This window comes from Martes martes (assembly GCF_963455335.1).
Source record: "Martes martes genome assembly, chromosome: 15".
NCBI lineage: Eukaryota > Metazoa > Chordata > Mammalia > Carnivora > Mustelidae > Martes > Martes martes.
The window spans coordinates 40396324-40423021 of NC_137903.1; the positions used below are offsets into that span (position 1 = coordinate 40396324).

Consider the following 26698-nt stretch of genomic DNA (forward strand, 5'->3'; position numbering starts at 1 on the left):
GGAGGTCGGGAGGGTTGGGTGGAGGTTGGGGGTGGGGGTGGGGGCTTCTTGCTCAGCGGGGAGTCCGCTTCAGATTCCTTCTCCCTCTGCCCCTCCCCTCTCTCTCTAATAAATCTTTAAAAAAATGTATATCTAGATTTCGGGATAATTGCGTTGAATATTTTATGGTTCACAATACTGGGAGAGGGGAGCGACATAAAAGTTTAGTCACTTTCCCTCAAGCAGCGACTGATGACATAGGTGCTGGAATTTTTGCTGCAATATGAAAGCCACTTCCTCTGACATAAGGTCCACTGCCAAGTGTGGCTATTGCCACATCCTCTGATAAAGAGTTCATGATGGCTAGGTTGGCTGGGGTGGTCAGGATTCCAGAAGCTCACACTTAAAAAGGGGTAAGTGGAGCGGTCAGACGACCAAGCGTGTGTACAGGAGGATCTCCGCGGATTCGTCATCCCCCACCTCGATTCTCCGCCTTGGGGTTCCCCTTCTACCGCGTTCCGCTGCTTCCTTTCACCTTCAGACCCCAGACGCACTGCAGGATCAAACCTTGCTCACCCCCGAGCCTCCAGGGGGCGAGGTCACCGAATCCCACGTCACGTGAGTGGAGACACGCGCCGGGGTCAGCAGACTCCCGGAAGGTTCAGACGCAGCGACCAGTGCCCAGAGCTCACCCACCCCTGCCCCGCCCCTCGCTCGGGCAGTCGGGACTCTCCCTGGCAACCGCACGGACCTCAGCTCGTTACCCCCAGCCCGCGGCCAGGTCCCGTCCCGCCCCTAGCTCCGCCACGGCCCCGCCCACCTAGACTCCGCCTCTGACTCCGCCCTCGTCCCGCCCCTCGCGGCCGAGCTTACTCTGCGGCAGACAGCTACACCGCCAGAGCCGGCAAGCGGGTGGTTGTCGCTGCTGCTCGTCCGCGTCTTCCCGCGTCACCGCTGCCGCCATGCCCGGAGGTCTCCTTCTCGGGGACGAGGCCCCCAACTTCGAGGCCAATACTACCATCGGCCGCATCCGTTTCCACGACTATCTGGGAGACTCGTAAGTGGCCACCTCGTAGCCCCGCCGTCCGGTTACGCCCGACCGCGGAGGCGCCTTCCCTATTTCTTCTCCCTTCGGTCCTCCTTCCCGCTCAGTCTCCAGCTCGCCGCCCGCCTCCTCCCCGCACCGGTTCCTGCACGTGCCTCTGGCCGAGTGGCCCCTGCCCCGCGTCGGCCGAGCGCTGCTGGGGGCCGGCCACCGGATCCGCTCCCGCTTGCGGCCCCCTCGTGGCTGAGCGAGCTCCGCGGCGGGAAAGGGGGAGGGGGACGAAATTGGGTTCCCGCAGGTCCGGGAACCCGAGGCGGGTGCAGGCCTGGTTGCCTGTCGCACTCGGTTTAGTAAGCGGTGCCAAGGAGCGCGGTCAGGCCGAGGCCCGGCGGGGGCAAGGGCCGGGCGGCATCAGCGGTCACGTCCCGGGATTCGTGCCCAGGGTCGCACCTCCCTCCCTCCTTCCGTTCTGGAATTTGCTCCAGGGGAAGGTGGGTGTTAAAGGCCATGCTCTGAGGACACTCCTGCTGGCTGAAGGTTCGGAACGGCCCAGCGCGTTATCTGAAGTCCCGCTTGCTGCAGGGGCATTTGCAGGCTTTTCGACACAAAACGTAAACTTAAAACCACCAGCTGCCAAATAACTGGCTAAAAGACTTGTTGTCCAGAGCCTCCTGCAGTGGCTGGACTATGATTTGATAACAGCTCTGGGAGGAACCAAGAACACTCTGTCTGTAGGTGTGTCCTTCATTCCAGAACTTGCAACACTGTGCGGGGGAGGGCTTTCTGAGGTTGCTGCGTTGCAGTGGCCCGTTTTTGCCTTCCCGCCGCCGCAGGCTCTTGGGGCCTCAACACACGTGTACCTCCCGGCTTTGGAGACCCTTTTGTTTCCCAGTGTGTGCCCCTCACCGCTTCCTGTCCCCTGCTGCCTTGCTTCCCGCACGTGGCCTCGCTGGTGATAGCCAAATCAGGCCTGGCAGTACCATTACGACTAGGAGTAAATCGGTGTTCCCAGGTTTTACATTTTATAGTTCCTGAATCAGCAAGCTTTCAGGTTGATTAGTTTTAACCTGAAAACATCCCAGAGATGTGTCATTATACTATGGTTCTGGAGTTCCAGCAGCCCCACCACACTGGTTTTCCTTTTTTTTTTTTTTAAATTATTGAAGGATAATTGGCACACAGTATTTCATTAGTTTCAGGTGTATAACAAAATAATTAGACAATTTGGCATATTACTCTGTGTTCGTCACAGTGAGTGTAGTGACCGTCTGTCACCATGCATTACGATGTTATTGACTCTGTTCCCCAAGCTGTACTTTCCTCATCCATGACTTAGATGTTCTATAACTGCAAGTTTGTACCTCTTAATTCTCTTCATCTATTTCACCCATCCCCCCACCCCCTCTGGCAGCCACTGGTTCTTTGTATTTATGAGTCTGTTCCTGGCTTTTTGTGTGTGTGTGTGGGTTTTGCACTGTGAGGTTGTACGGCTTAACAATTCCTCCATGGTTTGTATACTTTTTATTCACAGCGTCCAAGTATATGTGTGTATAGACAGAGGGAAGTTTATGAGATTAATTAGTAACGCGGTGGGGCTATGCAGAGAATCTGGGAGAGATTCTTATATTTTAGGCCTACACATCGCCTTAAAAATCCCTTAAATCCATTGTCCAGCCTCTGATTACAGGAAAAGCTAAGCTTTGTGAAAGAGAGGACTAGGCTAGAAAAAAAGTTGAGAAGTGGAACATTCAGACCTTAAATGTTGGAGGAGACCTCAGATACATAGATTGTGTCCAATCTCGTAATCTAGGTATTAGTGTTCTCCCAAAAGTCCATGCGATTTTCAGGATATATGTTTCTTCCTATTCCCATCTATATAACCTTCACCCCCGTACAGCAAAATCTTACCGGAACTCTTAGATTGTATAGATTAAAGATAAATAATAACATACTGTGCCAATAATTATAAATGTTGCAACTTTTTAAACTAACCCTACTTTTTGGGTTTCTTCTTGTTGTTGTTTATTGGCCCCTGGATCTATCTTGATTCATTGAAAGTGGTACCTTCTCAGGGAGCCACCAGGAGGAAGATGAGAAAAACACCTGCATCTATAAACAAGTAATATTACAAGGGCTGCCTCGGATCAGGCATGATCCCTCCCCTACCCCAAAAAGAAGTTTGAGCTCTTTATATAATTACAACAGAAGGATTTTGCCTAATACAGTTTTTCTCAACTCCATTCTGTGCGTGATCTCAGTTCAGATGGTACTTTTTGATCCAGGTGGGGTTTTTTGGAGGAAAAAAATAATTCCAAACATTAGAGCCCTACCTCTGACAATTGGAAACAACTAAGGGGGTTGGGTGCTGCATTTGGTGAATTTTACCACTATTTTTGTATGTATGTAGTAGAAGCAGCTGCTTTACAGTACATTTTTACCAAACAAAGCATGTTCTCCTGGTGTTTTCCGGAGGTGAGTGGGGACCCTTCCCTTTAAAGGATGAAACCTTTTGTCTTTTGAAAATGAGGAAGGAAATGGGATAATGTAATTGAACTACTCTTACTCTTAAGAGCACAGTAAGGAGACTTGGAGGGAAGGCAGGCTGTAATAAGACAGTCTCGAGAGTTATCCTATTTGGCAGACTGGAGTGTGACTTCTGAGGGGGGCAGGATGTGAAGTGGGTTAAATACTCAGTTCCTTAGCATGATTCAGCAAAAACCTTCTCGACACACAACGGAAAGTTGTATGTCTAACACTTAAAATTTCATCAACCATTAACAACACAGGAAGAAATGACCTGTTTATTTTTCTTTAACTTTTTTTTTAAAGATCTTATGTATTTATTTGACAGAGACAGACACAGGGAGAGAGGGAGCACAAGCGAGGGGAGTGGGAGAGGGAGAAACAGGCCCCCCTCCAAGCAGGGAACCGGATATGGGACTCGATCCCAGGACCCTGGGATCATGACCGGAACCGAAGGCAGACACCCAGCACTGAGCCACCCAGGCGCCCCACCTGTTTATTTTTTTTCTCAACTCCTGGAGACTTTCTCTTGAGTATCATCTGACACTTAAGCCGATCCTTTTCAGCAGAATCTAAGACCTAGATTTTACCCATGCCTAGATTATTTTCAAAAGATGTATGTCCCTCTTACTGCCCTTTATAGAAAAGTAAACCTACCGCAATCCTCCAGAATCTTAAAAATACTACCTCTCTCTTCCCAGTCTTGCCATAGGGCCGTCTATCCTTTTTGTGGGAAGGCTTTTCCTCTCCTGAAGCCTTGGGAATCCAAGTGGCAGATGTAGGTGGGAAGGAGGAGGTACCCTTGTCTCTGCTTTTGTTCTCTGCGCTTCAGGAAACTTGGCGAACTTTTGAGAGGTCAGCTTGACATCTAGGCTACGTTTAGTAATCTAATAGTTTAGGATCCTGGTTTAACGTCAGCAAGGATTGTGGGAAACCGGGTGTTAAATTTTCCTTTTCAGTCAGAGGAGTAGTTTCGGTTGCAGAGGAGAGGGAAAGTGTAGTCCAAAAGTTCTTGGTGACTGTTAGCTTGAAATGTGCTTAAAATCCATACAGAGTTTTACCTTAGCTAATGATGATTATTTAGATAGTAGGATTTACCTAAGAATCTGTGGTAGTGAAAATCTGTTGTAGGCTCTTAGCGTTCTGCCCACTTGGTCTAAAACAAGAAGAAGAAACTGCAGAGACAGGCAGAACTGTTTTGTCAGGGTGCAGCGATTGGGTGTCCTGTTTGGCAGGCTGGGTCAGTAAAGTCCACTTAACAAAAGTTTTTATATCCAATCACTACAAAGAAGCCAAGTGTCAACTTTAATTTTACATATAAATAGGGAATAGAAGCCTATTTATTTCAGATTACATAACCTGCTTATTATTGCAATCAGGGATTTGTTGGGATTGGGGCACATTGGGACGTCCATTGTTGAAGCTGAATGTCAGGGTCTCTGTGCCCAGGAAAAAAATAGAAGTGAGTAAGTGGGCGGGGTGGTGGGGAGTTACTTCAGTAAGTTTGTTGGTATGAGTAGCACAGATTTTACGAGCTGAAAAAGAGTCAGGGTGGCCCTGTAGTTTATTAAAGGAGGCGACACCCTTAAATTAGAGTCTTTTAAGACTTATATCATGTGGAATTTCATATCTTTGGTTGAATTGGGCTTTGAACATGGGCTATTCTGGAAGTAAGAAAATCAAAGCATTCCTCAACAAAAATCTAAAAGTAATTGTCCTCATAAGCGCATTCCTTTAAAAAAAGAAAGTCATTTTTGGGGTGCCTGGGATTGAGCCCCGGATCAGGCTCTCTGCTCAGCAGTGAGCCTGCTTCCTCCTCTCTCTCTGCCTGCCTCTCTGCCTACTTGTGTCTGTCAAATAAATAAAATCTTTAAAAAAAAAAAAAAAAGAAAGAAAGTCATTTTTGACCTAGGATTTGTAATCTTCTCCAGTAAGTTGTGACTTCTTTTTCCTTTCTTTCAGATGGGGCATTCTCTTCTCCCACCCTCGGGATTTTACCCCCGTGTGTACCACGGAGCTTGGCAGAGCTGCAAAGCTGGCACCAGAATTTGCCAAGAAGAACGTTAAGATGATAGCCCTTTCAGTAGACAGTGTTGAAGACCATCTTGCCTGGAGCAAGGTATAGTACCAATTGGCATGTGCTTTGAAATTACAGATCAAGTTAAAAATTATATAGAATAGCTTGGTTTTTTTTTTTTAATTTTTAATTTAAATTCACTTTAGTTAACATATAGTATATTAGTTTCAGAGGTAGAGTTCAGTGATTCATCAGTTGCATAGAACACCCAGTGCCTATTACAACATGCTCTCCTTAATGCTCGTCACCTGAGTTACCCATCCCCCCACCCCCCTCCCTTCCAGCAACCTCCAGTTTGTTCCCTATAGTTAAGAGACTCTTAACGGTTTGCCTCCTTCTCTGTTTTTATCTTACTTTAGTTTTCCTTCTTTTCCCCTATGTTCCTGTTTTGTTTATTAAATTCCACTTATGAGTGAAGTCATATGGTATTTGTCTTTCTCTGACTGACGTGTTTGACTTAGCATAATATCTTCTAGTTCCATCCACATTGTTGCAAATGGTAAGATTTCATTCTTTTTGATGGCTGAGTAATAGTCGTGTGTGTGTGTGTGTGTGTGTGTGTGTGTGTGTGTGTTTGTACGTGCGCATGTACTACATCTGTCATCCGTCAGTGGACATCTAGGCTCTTTCCATATTTTCCTTGTTGTAGACGTTGTTGCTATAAACACTGGGGTTCACGTGCCCCTTTGAATCATTATTTTTATATCCTTTGGGTAAATACCCAGTAGTGCAATTGCTGGGTCACAAGGTACTCCTGTTTTTAACTTTTTGAGGAATCTGCATACTGTTTCCCAGAATGGCTGCACCAGTTTACATTCCCATCAACAGTGTAGGAGGGTTCCCCCTTCTCCGCATCCTCACAAACATCTGTTGTTTCCTGAGATGTTAATTTTTAGAGTATCTTGGTTTTTTGAGGTAAAGGTACAAGTGACCTTAGATTCACTGATTTTTTTTTTTTTTTAAGATTTTATCTATTGCGGGGGGGGGGGGTGGTGGGCACCGAGAACATGGAGAGTGAGAGGAAGAAGCAGACCCCCAGCCGAGCAGAGAGCCCCATGTGGGGCTGGATCCAGAATCCTGAGATTATGACCTGAGCTGTAAGCAGATGCTTAACTGACTGATCCGCCCAGGTGCCCCTCAGATTCACTGATAATCCGGAAGTCTGACTTAGACCACACTGTGACCTCTGCCTTTGCTAAATGAAATGCTTGGTTCTTAGCCCTGCTCTTTCTTGGCCTGCTAGCAGCCTTTAACCCAGTGATCACTATATTCTGAAACATTTTCCTCTCTGGCTTCCAGACATCACATCCGTAGCTGTTCTGCTTATTCTCAGACTGAGCTCCATCTCTCAGCTCCTAATTTATGCTGAAGTTTCCTTAGACACATTTCTTGGACACCTTCTCTTTTTATCTACACCTTTCCTGTTGGTGAGGTCATCCACTTACCTCTGAATGCTGTGATTCCCAAATTTCCATCTCTAGTTAGACTCCGCTGGCTTCCAGACCGATACAACCCGTGCCAACTCAGCCTCTCCCCGGGATGTCCTGTCATCTCACACCTAGTATGGCTAACATGGGGTTCCTTTTCTTAATCCAAGGTCTTACTCATCTTAGAAAATGGACACTGTATTTTCATAGTTGCTCAGGCCAAAAAGCCAGGCATCATCCTTCATGCCTCTGGTTTTTCCATACCCGTGTCCGAGTCATCAGTAAATTCATCTCCTCTGCCTTAAAATTATCCTTAATCCTATTTTGAAGACTCTCTACCCAGGTTGTGGCTTGCCCTCACGTCCTTCTGGTCTTGACTCATTAAAGCCTCCCATGGCCTCATTATCTAAGATTATAACTGCTCCACACTCCCTAGCCCCCTCTGATTGATTTTCTCCTTAGCACTTGTCACCATCTAAAAGAAAATGCTCTGCACATCGCTGGTTTCGTTTGTTTATTTGTCTGCATCCAGCGGAGTAGAGGCTCGGCCAGGCAGGCTCCTGTTCTGTGTACTGCTGAACCATGCTTGATGCCCGGTACGTCCTCCGTGGTTGGTCCGTACATAGAGAATGCAGGAACTGAAGGAATTGCCTGCTTGCAACAAAGGATGTACTTGGCCAATAAATGTGGTGATCTAGGCTTAACTGAAGAACATTCTGATGGCTTCGCTGTGATGTGCCACTGAATAATGCTGATAGGTCAGCTCAGAGGGATGGACCATGTACCACGCACTGTGCCAAGCACTTCACTGTACAACTGAATAAAAGATGTACCGACTTGGGAGTTGGCCACCTGGGGCTGTATCCCTTGACCATTTCATGCTCATTGATTTTCGGTGTCTGAGATGAGAAGAACCATATGCAGGAGAAACGAGAAGCACATTGCTCTTTCTTGGGGTGGAATTCTTTCTCATTCCTTACTTATGGCTGTGAATAGCGGCTGCCTTTCTACAGCGATCTCACGGGCCGTTTCTCATATGTTTCCAGGAGCAGCCCTTTAAGGGAGGTATGTGGTTCGTGCCCTCGTGTTTGCCAATGAGAATACCTTTTCCTCCCACAGAGCTGGAGGGACTCACTCAGGATTGTCCTGCTGTAAAATGATGGCAGTGGCCTGTTGGAACCTCACACCGATGCTGTTGTGACGCGAGGTGCTAGAGGGCAGGCATTAGCCCGATTTAGGATAGAACAGAAGCAAAGTATGTGGTTCATTGGTGCTCATGGATGTCACGGAATACCGATTGGGCAAGCAGCAGTGTTGACAGTTGATGGTATAGCGATCGTTAAATCGAGAAATCACTGAAGGAAGAGCTTATCACCTCTTGTATAACATCTCTTAAAGCATTGTGGCTGGTGAGCTTCTGCCTTAGAATTTTCCCAGTTGGGATTGCATTCAGTAGGAGACACGTCCCAACTGTCAGAAATAGTGACCAGACCTTGACGTTCAGCTAATTAAATAGGAAACTTCATGGTGCCTCTTGCATGAATCAATATGGATCATTTTTTAGGTGTGATGACTTGGTAGGGAGCCAGTGACAAGAGAGGGGAAGCTAAGATAATAAAATAAATAAGATAATAAAACTAAGGAACATGTCAAAATGTGTTGCTACCCCTTTCAGAGTTCATCCATACAACTCTTATCCTGTCGTGTCTCCGTGGAGAAATTAAAGAGTCTGTGACTACCATGACTTCTATCCACTTCACTTTCAAGGCCGCAAATAATACACAAACCTCATTCTAAGTTTAAATCCTCTTTTCTGCTACTTCCTAAAACCCTGCCCAGCTAAGTGACTCGCTCTCTTCTCAATTCTTTATGCTCAGACTTGCCCACCTGTTTCATTAAATACTATTCCTCATAAGCTGTGAAGAGCTCATCCATTTTCCAAGGCCCAGGGTCAGAGTCTTTCCTGAAGTCTCAGCTAGCTCAGCAGACCTGTAAATGGGGACCTTAGTATACTCAGCATTCACAATCTGCCATGTACCTGTCACAGCCCTGCATTTGCTGTGACTTCGTAGAGGAATCACTTGAACCAGAGAGACGTTTTTTTGAAGGCAGGAACTGTGTCTTACTCGTCCACACTGCTCGCCCCACTTTGAGTGCCATACGGACGCTTGATCAAATAACGAAGCTCGATTTTTTTTCCCCCAAAGGCTTCTAGGGACCAGAAAAGTAGAAGTGAATGAGTGCAGTTAACTAAGGGAAGAGAACAGCGTAGGGAGGAGCATACATTATTGTCTTTCAGTTCAGACCTGAAATACCTTGTTTCTGTGTGGATGTCTCTGCCTTTTTCACCCATAAAAATTTTATCCGTTACTTATCCTTAAAGTATATATATTCAGCTCTGTTCTTGGGTTTGCTTTGTGATTTTTTTTTCCCATTTCTTAATAATCTGCCTTCTAGTAGTGTTGTGTCTGGGTCGGGGTACTTAGCGGGCAGGGACCAGATCTATAGAATTATCTCTGCATGTGCCATTATTTCTAGAACTGATGGACTTAATGAACCCCTTATTTCGGATGGTGTTTACTTGTTGGGAATCTGGTGGTGCTTTGGATTGGGATCTAACTCCACAGTATGCAACTCTGCTCCTTTCTTTCTTGCTGCTTCAAGCAGTAAAAGCATGCCAATTTTTAAGAGGACTGGCCATGAAAAGGGTCTACAGTTATAACCTAAGTACTGTACCACACTGTTCTTTCTATCAGTGACTGATTGGGATAAGGGGTGTTCATTCATTCATTTTCTTACTCAAATTGCTTAGAGTAAATTAGGATTGTGGTCTTCTTCCCTATCTTGCAAGATAATAGCTGTTAACTGATTGAATTCAGAAGATGTGCTTGGTTTAGATTTCTTTTTCCTCTCTCACCTGCATTTCAGGATATCAATGCTTACAATGGTCAGGAGCCCACAGAAACATTACCTTTCCCCATCATTGATGATAAGAATCGGGACCTTGCCATCCTGTTAGGCATGCTGGACCCCGCGGAGAAGGACGAAAAGGGCATGCCTGTGACAGCACGTGTGGTGAGTGTAGAAATCCATTACAGAGTCCTCACGACTGGCCAGGCTCTTCGTCTGATTGAGGCCTTGCACCAACTCCAGGAAATAGGGGAATATCTCTGATGGCAAAATAACGGTATTAGCGGCGATCTCACTGAGCATCTCTACTGCTAATGCAAAGTAAAATTTTCAGCTAAATTTTAAAGTTGCTGAATTTGACAGCTTTTAAAATCTGCGTAAAATAAGTAGTTATCCTAAGATGTCATCTAGAAGTGGGGAATCTCTTCTCCAGCTCTCCTGACAGCCCTCTCCAAAGTGGTGGCCTATCCCCTTTCCCATAAGGCAGTTCTGGCTTGGAATTTCTGTGTGTTCTGTCCTTACCCACTAGAGAACAAACTTAGTCCCTCATCTGCAAAACTGTACAACTATTTAAGGACGAGGATCAACTCCCATTAGTATATTTTAAGATAATCATCCTCAGTTAACATAGTACCTTCCCAGGGCCTTTCTGGATTCAATTTGAGTATCAGGTGTTCTTACTGAGACAGCCAGAGCCAATAGAATTCCCTTCTAAGTTTAGAAAAATAACTTGGAGGGGGCCACCTCGCTGGCTCAGTCGGTAGAGCATGTGACTCTTGATCTTGGGGTTGTGAGTTCGAGCCCCGTGTTGGGTGCAGAGATTACTTAAAAATAAAGAATAAAAAATAAATCTTAAAAAAAAAAAAAAAAAAAAACCACGGAGAATAAAGTTATCTAAACTCCAGCCACCTAGATTAACAATTTGCTGTATCCTTCTAGATGTTCCGGGAGGGGGTGGGTAGAGGGTTGTTTAATATATTTTTTAAACACCCTTGAACATTTCTAATGACTGATGAACTTTCAGAGAGGCTGTAATATCAAAAAACACTTAAAGAATTCCTCTATTTATGCATTTGTGTGCTTTGCAGGTGTTTATTTTTGGTCCTGACAAGAAACTGAAGCTGTCCATCCTCTACCCAGCCACAACCGGCAGGAACTTTGATGAGATTCTCAGAGTAATTACCTCTCTCCAGCTAACGGCGGAAAAGAGGGTTGCCACCCCGGTTGACTGGAAGGTAAAGATGGTAAAAGGGCAGGTGCTCATGCTGTCTGTATGGTCCTAGGGGCTGATCTCTCAGTGGCTGTCTTCAGGGTCATTGTTACTTGGGGATCTTTTTCTGACATGCACACACACTGGCTGGACTTGTCAGGGCTGAGTTTCCGATTTGCTGTGAGGCCATTGCCAAAATCTTTCACACCGTTGATATAAAGTGCACACTCCCTAAGTTGACTTCCTAACTTCTAGATCATTTGATCAAGTTAATTGGTCAGAATGATGCCTTTTAAAATAAGAGAATTTAAAAAAAAAAAAAACCTTTAACCCTTCCCCAAATTAGCAAAATGATGGCAAAATATTTATAGCTAGACTTAGATTGGCCACTTCAGACATGGCTCTAAAATGCTGTGGTGTATTAATGTCAAGGAGCATTTCATTTCTCTTAAGCTTCATTCAGTCTTTTAAACTCATGTAGAATTCTTGGAATCTTGTTCATAAATTTTTAATGTCTAGGATTTCTGCAAAAGGTAGGACAGGGATATCCCAAGGGTAATTTCATGTAGCTACATTTTTTTAAAAATACGCTAACCTGAATACCAGGTTGTGTTTTGTTTTTCCTGACAGGCAAATCACTTAAACTCTGTATATCCATCCACCGAACATGTGTTTACTGAGCCGGGGCGGTGGGCACTGGGATACAGCAGCAAACAGTATAAATCGACATGTAAATAGAAGTCCCTCCCCTCCTAGATCTCACACTCCAGTGGGTGGAGACAAACAGTAAGCAAGTCCCCTGTGTGTTAGGTGACAATGAGTGTGGCAGAGTAATCAAGCAGAGGTGGCGAGAATGGGAATGCAGGGGTGGGAAGGTTGGTTTTATAACTGGCTGTCAAGAAAGGCCTTTCTCTGAAGGGACCTTTGGGAAGGACACAAAGCAAGGGACCAAGTCACACATACTTATGAGAGAAGAGCCCTGCTGGCAGCAGGAACAGCTGGAAAGTAAGCTTGGTGGGTTTGAGAAACAGAAGAAAAGCCAGGGTGCCTGGGAGAGAAGGAGCAGGAAGTGGGGTGAAGAGCCGGGGATGAGAGTGGAGGCAGGGATCATTGACACGGGGCCGCAATAAGGACTTAGAATTAACATTTTAAAGTGTGATGCCAAGCCATCACTGGGTTTAAAATAAGACTACTACTGGGGCCCCTGGGTGGCTCAGTGGGTTAAAGCCTCTGCCTTTGGCTCAGGTCATGATCCCAGGGTCCTGGGATCGAGCCCCCGCATCGGGCTCTCTGCTCAGCAGGGAGCCTGCTTCCTCCTCTCTCTCTCTCTGCCTGCTTCTCTGCCTACTTGTGATCTCTGTCAAATAAATAAATAAAATCTTGAAAAAAAAATAAGACTACTACTTGTTCACATAGGGAAATAGTTCCCTCACAGAAATGTCACCCTGTGCAAACAAAATTCCTCAGGGGGGAGAGAGTAACCAATACTGAGTTCTTCTCACGAGCACCTGTAGCTACTTTTCTAAAGTCAACTCTTGCCTTTAAGCTTCCCTCTAAGATCGGATTTCACCATTTCTCAATGTCTTTGAATAGGACGGAGACAGCGTGATGGTTCTTCCAACCATCCCTGAAGATGAAGCCAAAAAAATCTTCCCTAAAGGAGTCTTCACCAAAGAGCTCCCCTCGGGCAAGAAGTATCTCCGCTACACGCCCCAGCCTTAGTCTCCAGCCATAGTCTCCGGGGAGCTGGTGCTGGAGCTGTTGGCTTAGCTCAGTGAGCCAGACGATGCCGGCTGCCAATCGTGTTCTCCTGCAACTCTTCATAAAAACATCCTGGTGTGATCACAGCCAAGGTCTTTAGGTTGCTCTACTACTGGCTTATTAAATGAAAATGGCACTAAAAATTTCTCGGGATCCTTTACTCTGTGCCTTCACCAGCATTCAACTCCGTTCGTGTACCTTAGCGCACTCCTGCGCTGACTCTCTTTGAAATACGGTCTATAGGAGAGGCTCGGATCTTGGATCTCTACGGGATTTGGGATCAGTGAGGTAGTGTTGGAGAAGCCTGCTTTGCTCCATCATAGAATGACTCTCTGTTTTTCAGCTGTTCTGATCAAATCCAGAAGTTGAGGTTCAGAGTCCTCTGTGATAAGCGTGCGTACAACCCCAGAACTGAGCGTACCCAGATGTATCTTCACTGTTCAGTGTTTGGATCACAGCAGGGGCAGAGAACCTTTCAATTCTCTTAATTTTTCAGGAGATAACAAGTGGGATAAAGAGGGAAAGGATCTTTTAAGTATTCTGCTATAAAGAAAATGTTTCGGTAAATTTCTATCAAAAAAGAGAAAGGTGGCTTGCCTGTGGGGGAGGTGTACCTGGTGCCCTGTGCCTTTCATACAAAGTATTTCCGTCTGTCAGTCTGCGCTTTGCTGATGGACGCCAGCAAGGGCACACCTCGGGAAGAGAGGAGAAGATGATGGCAAATGTTTTATTCTAGAACACTTCTTGCAGTGAGGCGGGTGGGCTGTTTTCTGACTCTTGCCTTTTGGGGATCAGCAAATAAATTCTTTATTAAAACTGGAGCAGAGAATTCTGTCGTTACGTCTTGAAGCACTAGTTTAGACTCTGTCCTGTAGGGCAGAGGTCTGCTTGCCTGAATTGGCATTGGTACTTTTCTCCAAAGGCAGATCCATAAAATTTCATACAATGAAAGTCCGGGAGCAACGGACGGACAAGGGATTTCACAGCTCTTGGCCCACTTTGCTCCTTCCTGTTGCTTCCCTTGGGTCCTTGAGTTTGTGACTCCCGCTGTGAAGAGCTCTTAATTGGATTACTAGGCTTAATCTTGACAATAGTTCGTCTGCGCTTTTCTGGAAAGGATACTAACTACCCTGAGCTCGTGGTCTCTCAGACTTTGACAGACTGTGCTAATGGGTCGTGGGCTTGCCTGTAGCCCTTTATATTTTTATTGAGTTTGATAATATAAAAGGTGATGCCTGGAGCCAGGTGTTAGATGGGTCATTCAGTCTTTAGTTTCCATGAATTCTCCACATGTAAAATTCTAGTGATACCAGGAAGGTTAAGAATGGAGTGAAAATTCCCAAGTTACCCAATATCCTGAAGAATGCCGTCTGAAAGACCAGAAGACTGGTTTTCCTGCTTTCGCCTCTTCAAGTAATAGTATGTTTTGCCAGTTAAAATTCATCTTACGCTGATAGGTGTGGGCACCTAACAGTGCTGGCCCAGGATGAGGTCCATTCCTGACAATAAGGCAAAAACCTCATACAGAGAAGAACTCCTTGCCCTACTGAAAACGTAGGCTGTCATTTTGCCAACCTGAGGCTCAAAGTCCCAGGCCCAACCTCGAGGGAAGAGGCTGCAGCCTAACTTCATGGTAACCTCCTCAAGCAGCGCTCCCGCGCGCCCTCCCCTGCCCCCATTTCCAGACATGTTGTTACCATAATAGAATAAGTCATGTGCACGAAGGGTACAGCATAGGGGAATATTGTCAGTGCTACTATAATAGCATTATGGGATGACAGATGGTGGCTACACTTGGGGTGAACACAGCATAACATTTAGAGAAGCTGAATCAGTAGGTCGTACACCTGAAACTAATGTAGCATGGTGTGTCAACATGTTTATATAATGAAAAAAAGGAAAATGAAGCCTTTGTGGTTCAGTCATGGTGGCCGGGTTCCTGCATGTGCAGCCACATCCAGAATTTGCTGACGCTGGTCATCTGCACTGAAATGCTGGCCTAGCATGCGAGGTGCCCAGAGGTTCTGAGAGGACTGACTTTTTCTCTCACCTTTTCTTCTATTCTTACCTCTATCCTGGTTTTCCCTAAAGTTGAGAACCGAATATCCTTTCAAAATCTTGTTAAAATGAAGAGGGATAACAGATTCCAAATAATAAACAACCAGGCCATAAAACTGAACTTTATTTGACTTTTAAAAAGAAATTGAAAAGTGATACCAAACAGTATTATGCAATGTAAAATTGTTAATTTCTCCTTAACTTTGCTTTCACTAAGATGGTGGAACATAGTTCCGTTTTTCAACATTTACTAAGTCGGGGAGGGAGGGAATAACTTCTCTGGAAAATGTTAGGGAGGCACTGACAGCATATCAAATTATAGGTCCCTATGCTTCAGTCTAATACCAATACTCCGAAGTTTTATTACTCTCGTAAATTACTACAGCTCTTTGGTTTCGTTTAGTAGGCCATGAATTGTATTATGATCCTGACTAATTTTTGAACATCTCAGGTATGATGCAACTGCTTCAAATTAGAGCTTTTACAGCAGTCCATCAGTTCTGAAATAGATAGAGCAGTTCACTGTTCCAGCAACTTCTAGCTAACCTTATCAGGTAATCCTTCAGCACTTGGACCAGGAGGTTAGCTCAGTCTTCACCCTAACTCTGCATATCACATTAGCAGCGTTAGTATTCCTTCCTAAAATGGGATCCACTTTCCAACGACACAAGAAACTCAAAAGCAAAATACTAACAGCGTTTCAGGAGAAACGTTTTTAAGTATTAACTGCCATCAAAAAACTTAGAAGTTTCTATTTTATCATCTGGAACATTCCCTCTAAAAAATCTATATTAAGGGTTTTGAGAGACATCTGCATCTCTAGACCACCAGACATCCTCTTGTGAAGAGATACTGTGTTAACTCAGGAAGAGTAGTCCAACAAAGGTGCGCCTCGGGAAAAATGTCAGGTGAGTTGAATTCCCCGTTAAATTTGTGACCGATTCCAGGATAACTGGAAACCTCTTTCCTAAAGAAAATGAGAATTTTGGTTAAATAACGGGGCCCGGAAAAGACAGAGACAATGAGGAGTCAGTTAAGTCAATTATTTGACTCCCAATTAGGTTCCCATTTGTGAAAAAGTGTCCTTTTTAAGAAAGGAGAGGTGGACCCTAAGAAGGTTGCCTAAAAAGAACCAAGTGACTTTATTGGAACTATCATCAATCATACATTTGGTCAATGCAACTTTCCTTCCCCCAACAAACACTACATCACCCTATCACAGATGACTCTGCAGGCCCACAATTCTATTAAAAGGGTCTTAGGGTGACTGGTTGGGCCTGCGATAGGTCACGGGACTTCTGAAACTGCGCATAGAGGGCACACCATTTTCCCTTGGAAAGCATATTTGGGGTGACTTCACAACTGGGGAAGAGAGGGTGCTGAAGGGCCCAAAGCCCATCCCTGGCACCATTTACAGCTCCCCCGCCCACCTGTGCATTTGCCTAGCGCCCTCATGACCCATCAGCGCCGTCTTCACTCAGCTATAGGCTTGGGCCCAAAGGAGCTGTGTTAGTGGCCCTCACAGAAACCCCTCTAGTAACTGGCCTAGCAGGTCCCCACTCCCCAGACTTACCTCCACTCTGTCCTGGCCCCATGTGACCAGCCCTCCCCTCTCCCACTCCACAAGCTTTCCAGCACTTCTCAAGCTTTTCCAAATTGGCCCGGTTGCTGAGGAAAGCAGGCAAAGATGTCAGGGCAAAACTTCCGTGACTCTCATAACAAAATGGTTTCAAGTCTCCTGGTTTATCTTAAAAATTCATGCAAATTTGTCACCCTACTCCATAATACGCTTGTTTTAATATAAAATACTTCAAATAACCTAATGGTTAAATGAGTTACCTCCCTTTAAAAGAGCATCAAGTAAAAGTGATCTTCTAGCAAGATTCCTGGAATCCGCCTGTGGCTCCAAATGCCCCCGGGACCCCACCTCTAAAGGGAGGCACAGCCATTCAGACACTAATGTCTAATCTTGCTCGTGGCCTGACCCTCCCCATCCTTAATGTGCCTGTAGGGGCACCTGGGTGGCTCAGTCGGTTAAGTGTGGGCCTTTGGCCCAGGTCAGGATCCCCAGGGTCCTGCCGTCGAGCCCCAAGTTGGTCTTCCTGCCTGTTTCTCCCTCTCCTCCCTGCATGTGCTCGCTCTCGCTACCTCTGTCACTATCTGTCTCAAATAAATAAAATCTAAAAAAAAAAAAAAAAGTGCCCTATAGATTCCCATGATCGCGGGAAGGAGGTCGAGAGGGGGGAAATTGGGACGGGGGACCTGGGGCAAAAATCACATCTTTCCAAAAAATTCCATCATTTTAATTGTTAAATAATTCAGATGTGCTTTATCCCAATCTTTTCGAATCCACGACCTGCCACTAAGGGTCTCTATTCTCACCCGCATACCACCCATATTTTGCTACACAGCTCCTTACAGCTAGTTACTATTCACAGTAAGAAAAATTGAATCCAAGTGTCAAGTTTATTACCTCGTTCTTTCTCTTCCAATTATATTCTCTCTGGGTCATTCGAAGACCAGTGTTGACTGAACATGCATCAGACAGAAAAACTAAGTTAGGGGTTTAAGAGTAAAGGTAGCAGAAGACTATTCTGAAATATCAATTGCTTTCTCCCAGTAGGTCTCCTCTTTCCCTTAGCCCCTTTCATATGGGCTCTTTAGCGTCTTTCCTCAGGGAGGTTTGCTATTAGGCTCCCAAGAACCCCATGCAAGGGCTGACAAACTCAAATGAGAACAGGCAGATCACAAGGATAAGGCAGCGGGCTGTAGCTAAGACAAGAGGGCAGGGTGTGGACTGTGGCCAACTGCACAGCATGTTTTCCCCCTATGCTCAGCTCCACATGTTAGCACATATAGGAACAAGCACCGAGTGTTGGCACGCTTTGAGTTTTTCAAGAAAAGCTCAAAATCCGGATTTTTTTCTTACATGTGAAATGTTTAAATGTTCCTACTTTGCAACTTACTTTAAAATTTGCACACAGGGACGCCTGGGTGGCTCAGTGGGTTAAGCCTCTGCCTTCAGCTCAGGTCATGATCTCAGGGTCCTGGGATCGAGCCCCACATCAAGGCTCTCTACTCGGCTGGGGGCCTGCCTCCCCCTCTCTCTCTGCCTGCCTCTCTGCCCACTTGTGTGTGTGTGTGTGTGTGTGTGTGTGTGTGTGTGTGTGTGTGTGTCAAATAAATAAATAAAATATTTAAAATTTGCAGACAAAGCATGTAGGTGGATCATACCCAGTGCACTGGCTGAATCCAGTCCTTGAGCCTACCATGTGTGACTTTTGCCCCAAATTCACTGGGGAATATAGAGTGATACAGGACCATCCATCTAAAAATGGTAGATTGCAGAGAGCCTGAAGAAGGAGAGAGGCCTACAGGCCCAGGACCAGTGGGGACCTGTGTCCTGCTTCCTGGCAGTGCTAAGATCTCTGACTCAGCAGCCTGCAGGGTGCCCCAATGGGGTTGACACTAGGCCCTGAGCTCTAAGGCCTGCCATAGACCCCGGTGCTGTGGAAGGTGCGGAGTGGCGGAGTGAAGCCTCTGAGGGCTGGAGTCAGGATTCTTTCAGTGTTCACCGGCTTGAAGAGAAGCTCCCCCAAATCAGATGCTGCACATGACCCCAGAACAGAGCCTAGAGAATAAGCTGCAGCAACGTCTGAGGTTGAATTTGCTTTTCTCGGGGAGAAGTGGAATTACTTATTGAATGTCTTTCCTGCTCACAAGGGCAGAGACATAGTTTGGCCTGCTTCCCATCTAGCACTGGGCATGGAGCCCAGCACACAGTGCGGCTGCATTTTATAAGAATTGTGCAAATGAGGGCGCCTGGGTGGCTCAGTGGGTTAAACCGCTGCCTTCTGCTCAGATCATGATCTCAGGGTCCTGGGATTGAGCCCCACATCAGGCTCTCTGCTCAGGGGGAGCCTGCTTCCCCCTGTCTCTCTCTCTGCCTGCCTCTCTGCCTACTTGTGATCTCTCTCTGTCAAATAAATAAATAAAGTCTTTAAAAAAAAAAGAGGAATTGTGCAAATGAGAAATGATACATAAAATATTAATAAAATGTCACTTTCTGCACACAATTTGAAATCATGTAAACCCAGCCCCCCCCACCCTTGGAATTAACAATTCACGGAGAATTGCATGACATCTAAGCTGGCCGATCACATGAATGGGAAATGCCAGGATGGTGCCCATTGGAGAAGCATGCTAAGGCTGACTGTTTTCAGCTGGGGCACTTGGGGAGATGACAACACGGCTTGGTAGAGCAGGGGTACTGAGCATGAAATGAAAGAAGGGAATGCGTGTTCTCTAGAGCAAGGCCTTCCTACCTCATCCTCTCCGTGCACTGCTTAGCATGGTGAGATGTGACGTGGGGCACTAAGACACATTTAGAGACGGTCATTACTGAGTAACTATCAAAGTGTCCCTCGGGCAAGACAATATTCAAAGAGCACAGGTGGGGTTCCATATTCCCTTTGGTTGTTGGGATCACACCAGCTTTCCACACCAGGGCCCACTGTGAGAGGGTCTCTGCCCTCCCTGCTCTTGCCCTGCACTTTGTGACTCCAGCCTGCCAGGACCAGGACAGGGTACAACAGAGACGCTCCTCTCTACCAGCACAAGTGTGAAGGAAGGGATGTGAGAGAGAAAGGAGCCACCTGGATTTCAGGGTCTGGAAGACGCTGGTAGATGGCCTCCCAGAAGCAGTATGGCAGCCAGGATGGGCCCAAGCATGGGGTCTGACAACAAACCCACACAGTACCCTCAAGTCATTTTCTTAGCATTAAGGGAATGTTTCATGGTTTTCCCATCACTAACGGGCTGCCCCTTACCCATGACTTTGGAGTTGGTATTTTTGGCAGGCTCGAATGCTTGCACAACCAGCAGCTTGCTTAAATCGGAAGTTCCCTGAACCTAAAAGGGAAAATTTGAAATCAGTCAGAAGAGCACCCTTTGATGGTGAAGCTGCCTCATTCCTAATGTTTTCAAACAATGTAAGAAATGAGCTGAAACCCAGAACTGGGCTTCCAGCCTAAAATCTTCGTCTTTCTCACTTCAACTCCCTTGAATGTTGTTTCAAGAAGTCTTGGACCAGAAAATCACCTTTTGCATCTGTATAGACTTCAGAAAGGAACCTTCTCCACCTTACTCGTAACCAGACCGGACATTCCCAATTTGGAAAACAGGGAATTCCCAAAATCCACAAGCTTACTTCCCCCTCTACACTGATGTTCAAGGGCTCTGGGCCCAGCCTTCCCAGGAGGGAGGACTGTCTTCTTTTTTTAGAACTTTTGCCCTGTGTCTCTCACCAACATCTGCCCTCCAGGAAGGCACATAGGGTACAAGTAACAATTATAACTCTCATCTCTAGAGACCACATACCGTCTCCCCAGATTCTCACAAGAACCTTACCAGATGGCTGCTGTTGTTGGCCTCATCGCACTAATGGGCAACGGAGGGTCAGAAGGCAGCTAGCCGTTGCTCACACACCAGTGGGCACAGGGGTCAGGCTTTTAACCCAAGTAGGCCTGACTCCAAGCCCTGGTGTCTTAAACCAAACTGTGAGCATTGCTCGTGCTGTTTCCAGCCTCACCCCGACCCCTAGCTTCAAAGCTAAAGAGATTTTCATTTTCTACTGGAAAAACATTTAGATTTACCATCATCCTCTGAATTACTGAGAGATACAAAGATAGGAAGGCCACAAAAGGGACAAATGCACCCCTGTTCCCCAGGAGGCACGGCCCCACTCCAAGACAAAAGGCTTGGCAAGCAGAGGGCAGGTGGATTCTTGGCCCCTGAGCCCCCTGTGTCTCACTCCTGTGTCGGGCACACACTGCTTAATGGTACAGAAGCCCTGGGCATGTGTTGACTGTTTTGTTAATGGTGCTGGGAACTATGGGGTCCTTCCTGGTTACATCTCTTTTTAAGGTGGTCAGTTGAGTTTTCAAGTCACTTATGGGGCACCATGGAAAGCAAATGACACTTTAGAAATAACTGTCCTTACCTGCTCACAGGTTTTAGGCAAAATGCAAGGTGCAAGATATGGTACCTCTGTCTTAGTATCAATGACACTGCCATACACAATAATGACGAATTTCATGGTCACGTTATCAATAGTCATTTCATTATAGCTGGATAAAGTCTCCACGTATGCCAGATTGAATGCCACACACTTCTGAAAGTCCAAGTCCTACAATAAAATTACATTTTTTTCTATAAATCGTGCAAATGACCCATGGAATCAAGAAGAAGGCACATTCACTGATTGAGCTGAGTTCTTTGCGGGTGTCAAAAGGCATGTAGACCCTAGGAAAGACAGACAGAATATATTTAGAGTTCAGAACGATCTCAGACAAGATTATGAACTCAAGAGGTTTTTTGTTGCTTCTCCTAGCGGCCCTGGTTATGGATGCGCAGCCTGATTTCCAGGTTTGCTGGAGCTCTCAGTCAGCGTCAGCAGGTGGTCAGCCATGCCTGTGGATTTGGTTTTACCTGGCAGTAAGCAAACACCCCACTGGGCAAGTGAGCAAACAATAGCAAAAGCCAAAACGAAATAAAGCAACACACCAAGTCTGAGTCATACTTCAAAGCTCAGAATAACAGTCTTCAGAGCAGGAAGGAAGCGGTTATGCATGGGTTGAATTGTGTCCCACCCCCCCCCCCCACAAAAATTCATATGTTGATGTTCTGAGCCCGGGTACATCAGAATGTGACTTTATTTGGAAATAGGGTCATTGCAGACGAAATTGTTTAAGTTAAGATGAAGTCATACCAGAGTAGGGTAGGCAAATATTCTAATATGACTTTAGTCCTTATAAAAAGGGGAAGAGGTGCCTGGGTGGCTCAGTCGGTTAAGCGTCTGACTCTTGATTTCAGCTCAGGTCATGATCTTTGGGTCAGGAGATTGAGCCCCGTGTGGGGCTCCACGTTCAGTGGGCAGTTGGCTTCCCCTCTGTGTCCCTCCTCTGCTTGTGGTCTAGTGTGCTCTCTCTCTCTCAAATAAATAAATAGGGGAGATTTGGGGGCACCTGGCTGGGTCAGTCGGTAGAGCACAGGACTCTTGATCTCAGGATCATGAGTTCAATTCCCACACTGGGCATAGAGCTTCTTTAAAAATGGGGAAGTGGGGCACCTGGTTGGCTCAGTGGGTTAAGCCTCTGCCTTCAGCTCAGATCATGATCTCAGGGTCCTGGGATTGAGTCCCAGGGTCAGGCTCCCTGCTCAGTAGGTTGGCCTGCTTCTCTCTCCCTCTGCCCCTCCCCCCACCAGTGTGCATGTGCACTTTCTCTCCTTCTCTCTTGAAGAAATAAAATCTTTTTAAAAAATGAAAAGGCATTCACCTTATTACTGAGTCAAATCTGACTCCATACAGTTTTGGCCTGTTGGTCCTAATTCTCTCCCCTGGAGTTTTTCACTACACTCATACTAGACATACTGAATGTGTCCTACTTCTCAGAAAGAGGCGAAGCAAAGGGAAGAATCTAAATCCTTTTACTGTTCTGCTAAAAATTTTTTTTTATTTTATTTATTTATTTGACAGAGAGAGATGCCAAGTAGGCAGAGAGGCACACAGAGAGCGAGCGAGAGGAGGAAGCAGGCTCCCCGCCGAGGAGAGAGCCCGATGCGGGACTTGATCCCAGGACCCTGAGATCATGACCTGAGCTGAAGGCAGAGGCTTAACCCACTGAGCCACCCAGGCGCCCTCTGCTAAAATTTTTCTGAAAATTATCGCCACGTGGTAAAAGAAACACAACTTCCTTAGTACAACATGCATTTTTTAAGACAATGTTTTTAGAGCGGTTTTAGGTTCACAGCAAAAGTGAGAGGAAGGTACAGAGGTTTCCCGTAGATTCCATCCCCCACACGTGCAGAGCCTCTCCCATTATCAGCATGGCACTCCACTTACTGCAGGTGATGAGCCTATAGTGACGCATCACAATCACCCAAAGCCCATAGTTTACTTTAGGGTTTACTCTTGGTGTTGTCAATTTTATGCGTAGATGTGTAATGACGTGTATCCATTGTTACAGCATGATGCAGAGCGGTTTCACCGTCCGAAAGTCCTCTGTGCTCCCTCTCTTCATTCCTTTTGCCCCAACCACTAATCTTTTTATTGTGTCCATAGTTTTGCCTTTTCTCGATGCCCTATTGTTGAAATCCTACAGTATGGAGCCTTTTCAGATTGGCTTCTTTCATTTCAGAATATCCAGTTAAGTTTTTTTTTCATGTCTTTTCATGGCTTGATAGTTCATTTCTTTTTAGCCCTGAATCGTATTCCATTGTCTGGATGGGCCACAGTTTATTTATCCATTCGTCTACTAGAGGACATCTTTGTTGGTAGTTTCCAAATTTTGGCAATTCTGAATAAAACCGCTAAAATATCTGTGCCCAGATTTTGGCATGAACATAAGTTTTCAACTTTTTTTTTTTTTAATTGTATTTATTTATTTGAGAGAGGGAAAGAGCACAAGCAGGGGAGGGGAGGGGAGGGGATGAGGGACATGCAGACTCCCTGTTGCATAGACAGCCCGACCAGGGGTCAATCCCAGGACCCTGAGATCATGACCTGAATGGAAGGCAGACACTTAACCACTTAACCGACTGAGCCACCCGGGCGCCCCAAGTTTTCAACTTCTTCGGATACATCTCAACGATACGGATTACTGGATTATATATGGTAAGAGTATGTTCAGTTTTCTAAGAAACCTCCAAACTTTCTGAAGTGGCTGTACCATTTTGCATTCCTACTAGCAACGAATGAGAATTCTGGCTGCTTCACATCCTCACCAGCATTTGGGGTTGTCAGTGTTCCAAATGTTGGCTGTTCTAACAGGTGCGTAATGGGATCACATGTTACATTTTTCTGAGGATATGTGACTGTAGAACATGTTTATTTGCCATCTATGTATCTCCTTTTTTTAAAATTTTTTTTATTTTTATTTTTTTTTAAAAGGATTTTTTTTTTAAGATTTTATTTATTTATTTGACAGACAGAAATCACAAGTAGGCAGAGAGGCAGGCAGAGAGAGAGGAAGGGAAGCAGGCTCCCCACTGAGCAGAGAGCCCGATGCGGGGCTCGATCCCAGGACCCTGAGATCATGACCTGAGCCGAAGGCAGAGGCTTTAACCCACTGAGACACCCAGGTGCCCCCTTTGTTTTTTTTTTTTTTAAAGATTTTATTTATTTATTTGACAGAGATCACAAGTAGGCAGAGCGGCAGGCAAAGAGAGGGGAGGAAGCAGGCTCCCTGCTGAGCAGAGAGCCCCACGTAGGGCTAAATCCCAAGATCCTGGGATCATGACCTGAGCTGAAGGCAGAGGCCTTAACCCACCGAGCCACCCAGGTACCCCTATTTGCCATCTATGTGTCTTCTTTGGTGAGATGTCTGTTAAGATCTTTGGCCCTTGGGGCACCTGGGTGGCTCAGTGGGTTAAAGCTCAGGTCATGATCCCAGGATCCTGGGATCGAGCCCCACGTGGGGCTCTCTGCTCAGCAGGGAGTCTGCTTCTTCCTCTCTCTCTGCCTGCCTCTCTGACTACTTGTGATCTGTGTCTGTCAAAAAAATAAATAAAATCTTAAAAAAAAAAAAAGATCTTTGGCCTTTTTTTTTTTTAGTTTAAATGCATTTTATTTTTAGACAACCTATATGACCTGTTCTGTTTTTGTTTTTGTTTTTGTTTTTTTCTTAAAAACAATGCCTCTGCTCCAAATAAGTCACGGTCAAATAAATGAAGAGCTCAAGGTGACATTAGTCCCATTTGTCTAAGTCCTGGCGTTCTATGGATGAAGGGCAGCTGTCAGTTATGACAAGGTGATACACCCAAAGTAACAGCCAACATTTTTTCATTTCTGAACCATCCTTAAAGAAAATAATTATTTGGGGTCACAGCAGATTCCAGTCCAGTTTTCACCAATAAAGAACTGGTCATTTTTGAAACTAGTGTGGATGTGCTTGATTTGTTCTGCAGCCCCTGTTGTAAAAGGATTTATTCTTTCTGGCTTCTCTTCTTCAAGTTTGCCTTTGACTGATTTCAGGCAATCGTTGATGTACCCCTTGTAGGCGTCTTCTGTGAGGCTGGTTTCCTGCAAATGATGGTTCATGACAGTATCAACAACGATGGCTGTGCTTTCAGCACCTTCACCCTCCAGGCCTTCAGCAGAGGCGTTTCCACTGATGAGCAAGTCATCAGTGTTACCCTCTGTCCTGCTGGCCATCTTCTCCTCCACCTCCAGGCACAGTCCATCCTTGATCTCCCGGATCTTGTAGATGTTGGAGAACATCTCATCATGGTTGATGAGGTTCCAGTAGATGATCATGATGATGGCTGGAGAGAGATATCAGGGGCACTAGCTCAGTAGGAGTCAGGAGCTCTGAGAGAGCTCCACACAGCTGGAAGGGCACTTGGGGGTGGGGCAGGTGGAATCCTGGACCATTTTTTAATTGGGTAGTTTGTTTTCCTATTGTTAAGTTTTAAGAGTTCTTTGTATATTTTGGGTAACAGTCCTTTATCAGATGTGTCTTTTGCAAATATAGTCTCCTACTCTGTGACTTGATTCCTCATTCTCTTGAGACTTGCTAATTTTTTAACCCAACATTCATATCCAGTCTCTCAATGCAATGAATATTGTTGAACTCCAGGTCTGTTACTTCCCCAGTTCCTAACTTATAATAGGGGCTCAAATAATTATTAAATAGGATATAAATATGGATGGTAAATTATGCCAACCTAAGAACAGACTTGAGCTACTATGTTTTTAGAAAGTTCATAAAAGAGTTTCAGTCACCCCAATTAAGATTTTGAAAAGGCACAAGCTTTATATTAACATAGGTAGAGTAGACTATAATAAACATGTCCCCAGTCAGTCCTCACTCAGGTCGTGGAAACAGCCAAAAGCCCTCCCTTCACCCCCCGCAAAGAGGAAACTCAGTTGGCATCTACCTGGGCCTACACCAAAATCCTGGGGATTTTCAGCTTGAAAGCAAAAGTCATTATGTTTCTGCATATTAGTGAAAAGGGATCTTTATTTCCTTTGGAAACCTGCTATTCCTCTTGTATTTCCTATTGACAGAATTTAGACGTGGTGGTCCTCATCATTGGATACACATTAAAAACATCCAGGGGGCTCCTGGGGGCACCCAGGTGGCTCAGTTGGTTAAGCAGCTGCCTTTGGCTCAGGTCAGGATCCTGGAGTCCTGGGATCAAGTCCTGAGATCGATCCCCACATGAAGCTCCCTGCTCGGTGGGGAGTCTGCTTCTCCCTCTCGCTCTCCCTCTGCCCCTCCCTCTGCTCATGTTCTTTCTCTCTCTCCTCAAATAAATAAATAAATAAATCTTTTTTTTAAAAAAATGCCAAAGCCCAGACACACACACAAAATGACAATGAATAAACACCAAACTTCATCAATTCATTCTGATTAATACTAACTTGGTTCCCCGGAATCTACTTATTTAATATTTGCTGAATTTACTCCTTTTTTTTAAAGGTATGACTTCAGGTAGCCTGGAAAATTAGCTGTGACAAGAGGATTGGAAGATCTGCAGGAAGTCAGGACAAGAGTGATTAAAATTCTAGAATCCCATCTTATTTTATTTTATTTTATTTAAGTAATCTCTACACCCAATGTGGGGCTCAAACCCACAACCCCAAGATTAAGAGTCACATGCTCTTCTGACCGAGCAAGCCAGATGCCCATAGAATCTTATTTTAA

The 26698-nt window shown here is 45.5% G+C and overlaps 2 protein-coding genes and 1 pseudogene across 3 annotated transcripts in view; 1 reads left to right on the forward strand and 2 right to left on the reverse strand.

Moving 5' to 3' along the window:
• Positions 1-411: 411 nt before the first annotated feature.
• On the forward strand, positions 412-13753 carry PRDX6 (peroxiredoxin 6). The gene is made up of 5 exons (XM_080823811.1): positions 412-1036; positions 5510-5666; positions 9980-10126; positions 11050-11196; positions 12765-13753. The coding sequence occupies exons 1-5, from the start codon at positions 942-944 to the stop codon at positions 12891-12893; spliced, it is 675 nt and encodes a 224-aa protein (XP_080679937.1). The 5' UTR covers positions 412-941; the 3' UTR covers positions 12894-13753.
• Positions 13754-14815: 1062 nt separating this feature from the next.
• SLC9C2 (solute carrier family 9 member C2 (putative)) overlaps positions 14816-26698 on the reverse strand; it is a gene marked incomplete at its 5' end in the record, with an annotated part of 102969 nt that continues 91086 nt past the window's right edge. Inside the window, 4 exons of the mRNA XM_080823810.1 lie at positions 14816-15957; positions 17464-17519; positions 19820-19901; positions 20992-21177. Coding sequence (XP_080679936.1) covers positions 15916-15957; positions 17464-17519; positions 19820-19901; positions 20992-21177 — 366 coding nt within the window. The 3' untranslated portion in view covers positions 14816-15915. The remainder of the gene's footprint in view (positions 15958-17463; positions 17520-19819; positions 19902-20991; positions 21178-26698) is intronic.
• On the reverse strand, positions 24726-25305 carry LOC308355561 (translationally-controlled tumor protein-like; annotated as a pseudogene). Its single transcript has one exon. The product of its transcript is annotated as a translationally-controlled tumor protein-like (transcript).

Bases quoted from the DNA above. Each gene is read 5' to 3' on its own strand.
- PRDX6 (XM_080823811.1), top strand. From the start codon at position 942: ATGCCCGGAGGTCTCCTTCTCGGGGACGAGGCCCCCAACTTCGAGGCC. The intron at 1,037-5,509 runs GTAAGTGGCCAC...CCTTTCTTTCAG, and splicing joins CACGACTATCTGGGAGACTC to ATGGGGCATTCTCTTCTCCC. The intron at 5,667-9,979 runs GTATAGTACCAA...CCTGCATTTCAG, and splicing joins ACCATCTTGCCTGGAGCAAG to GATATCAATGCTTACAATGG.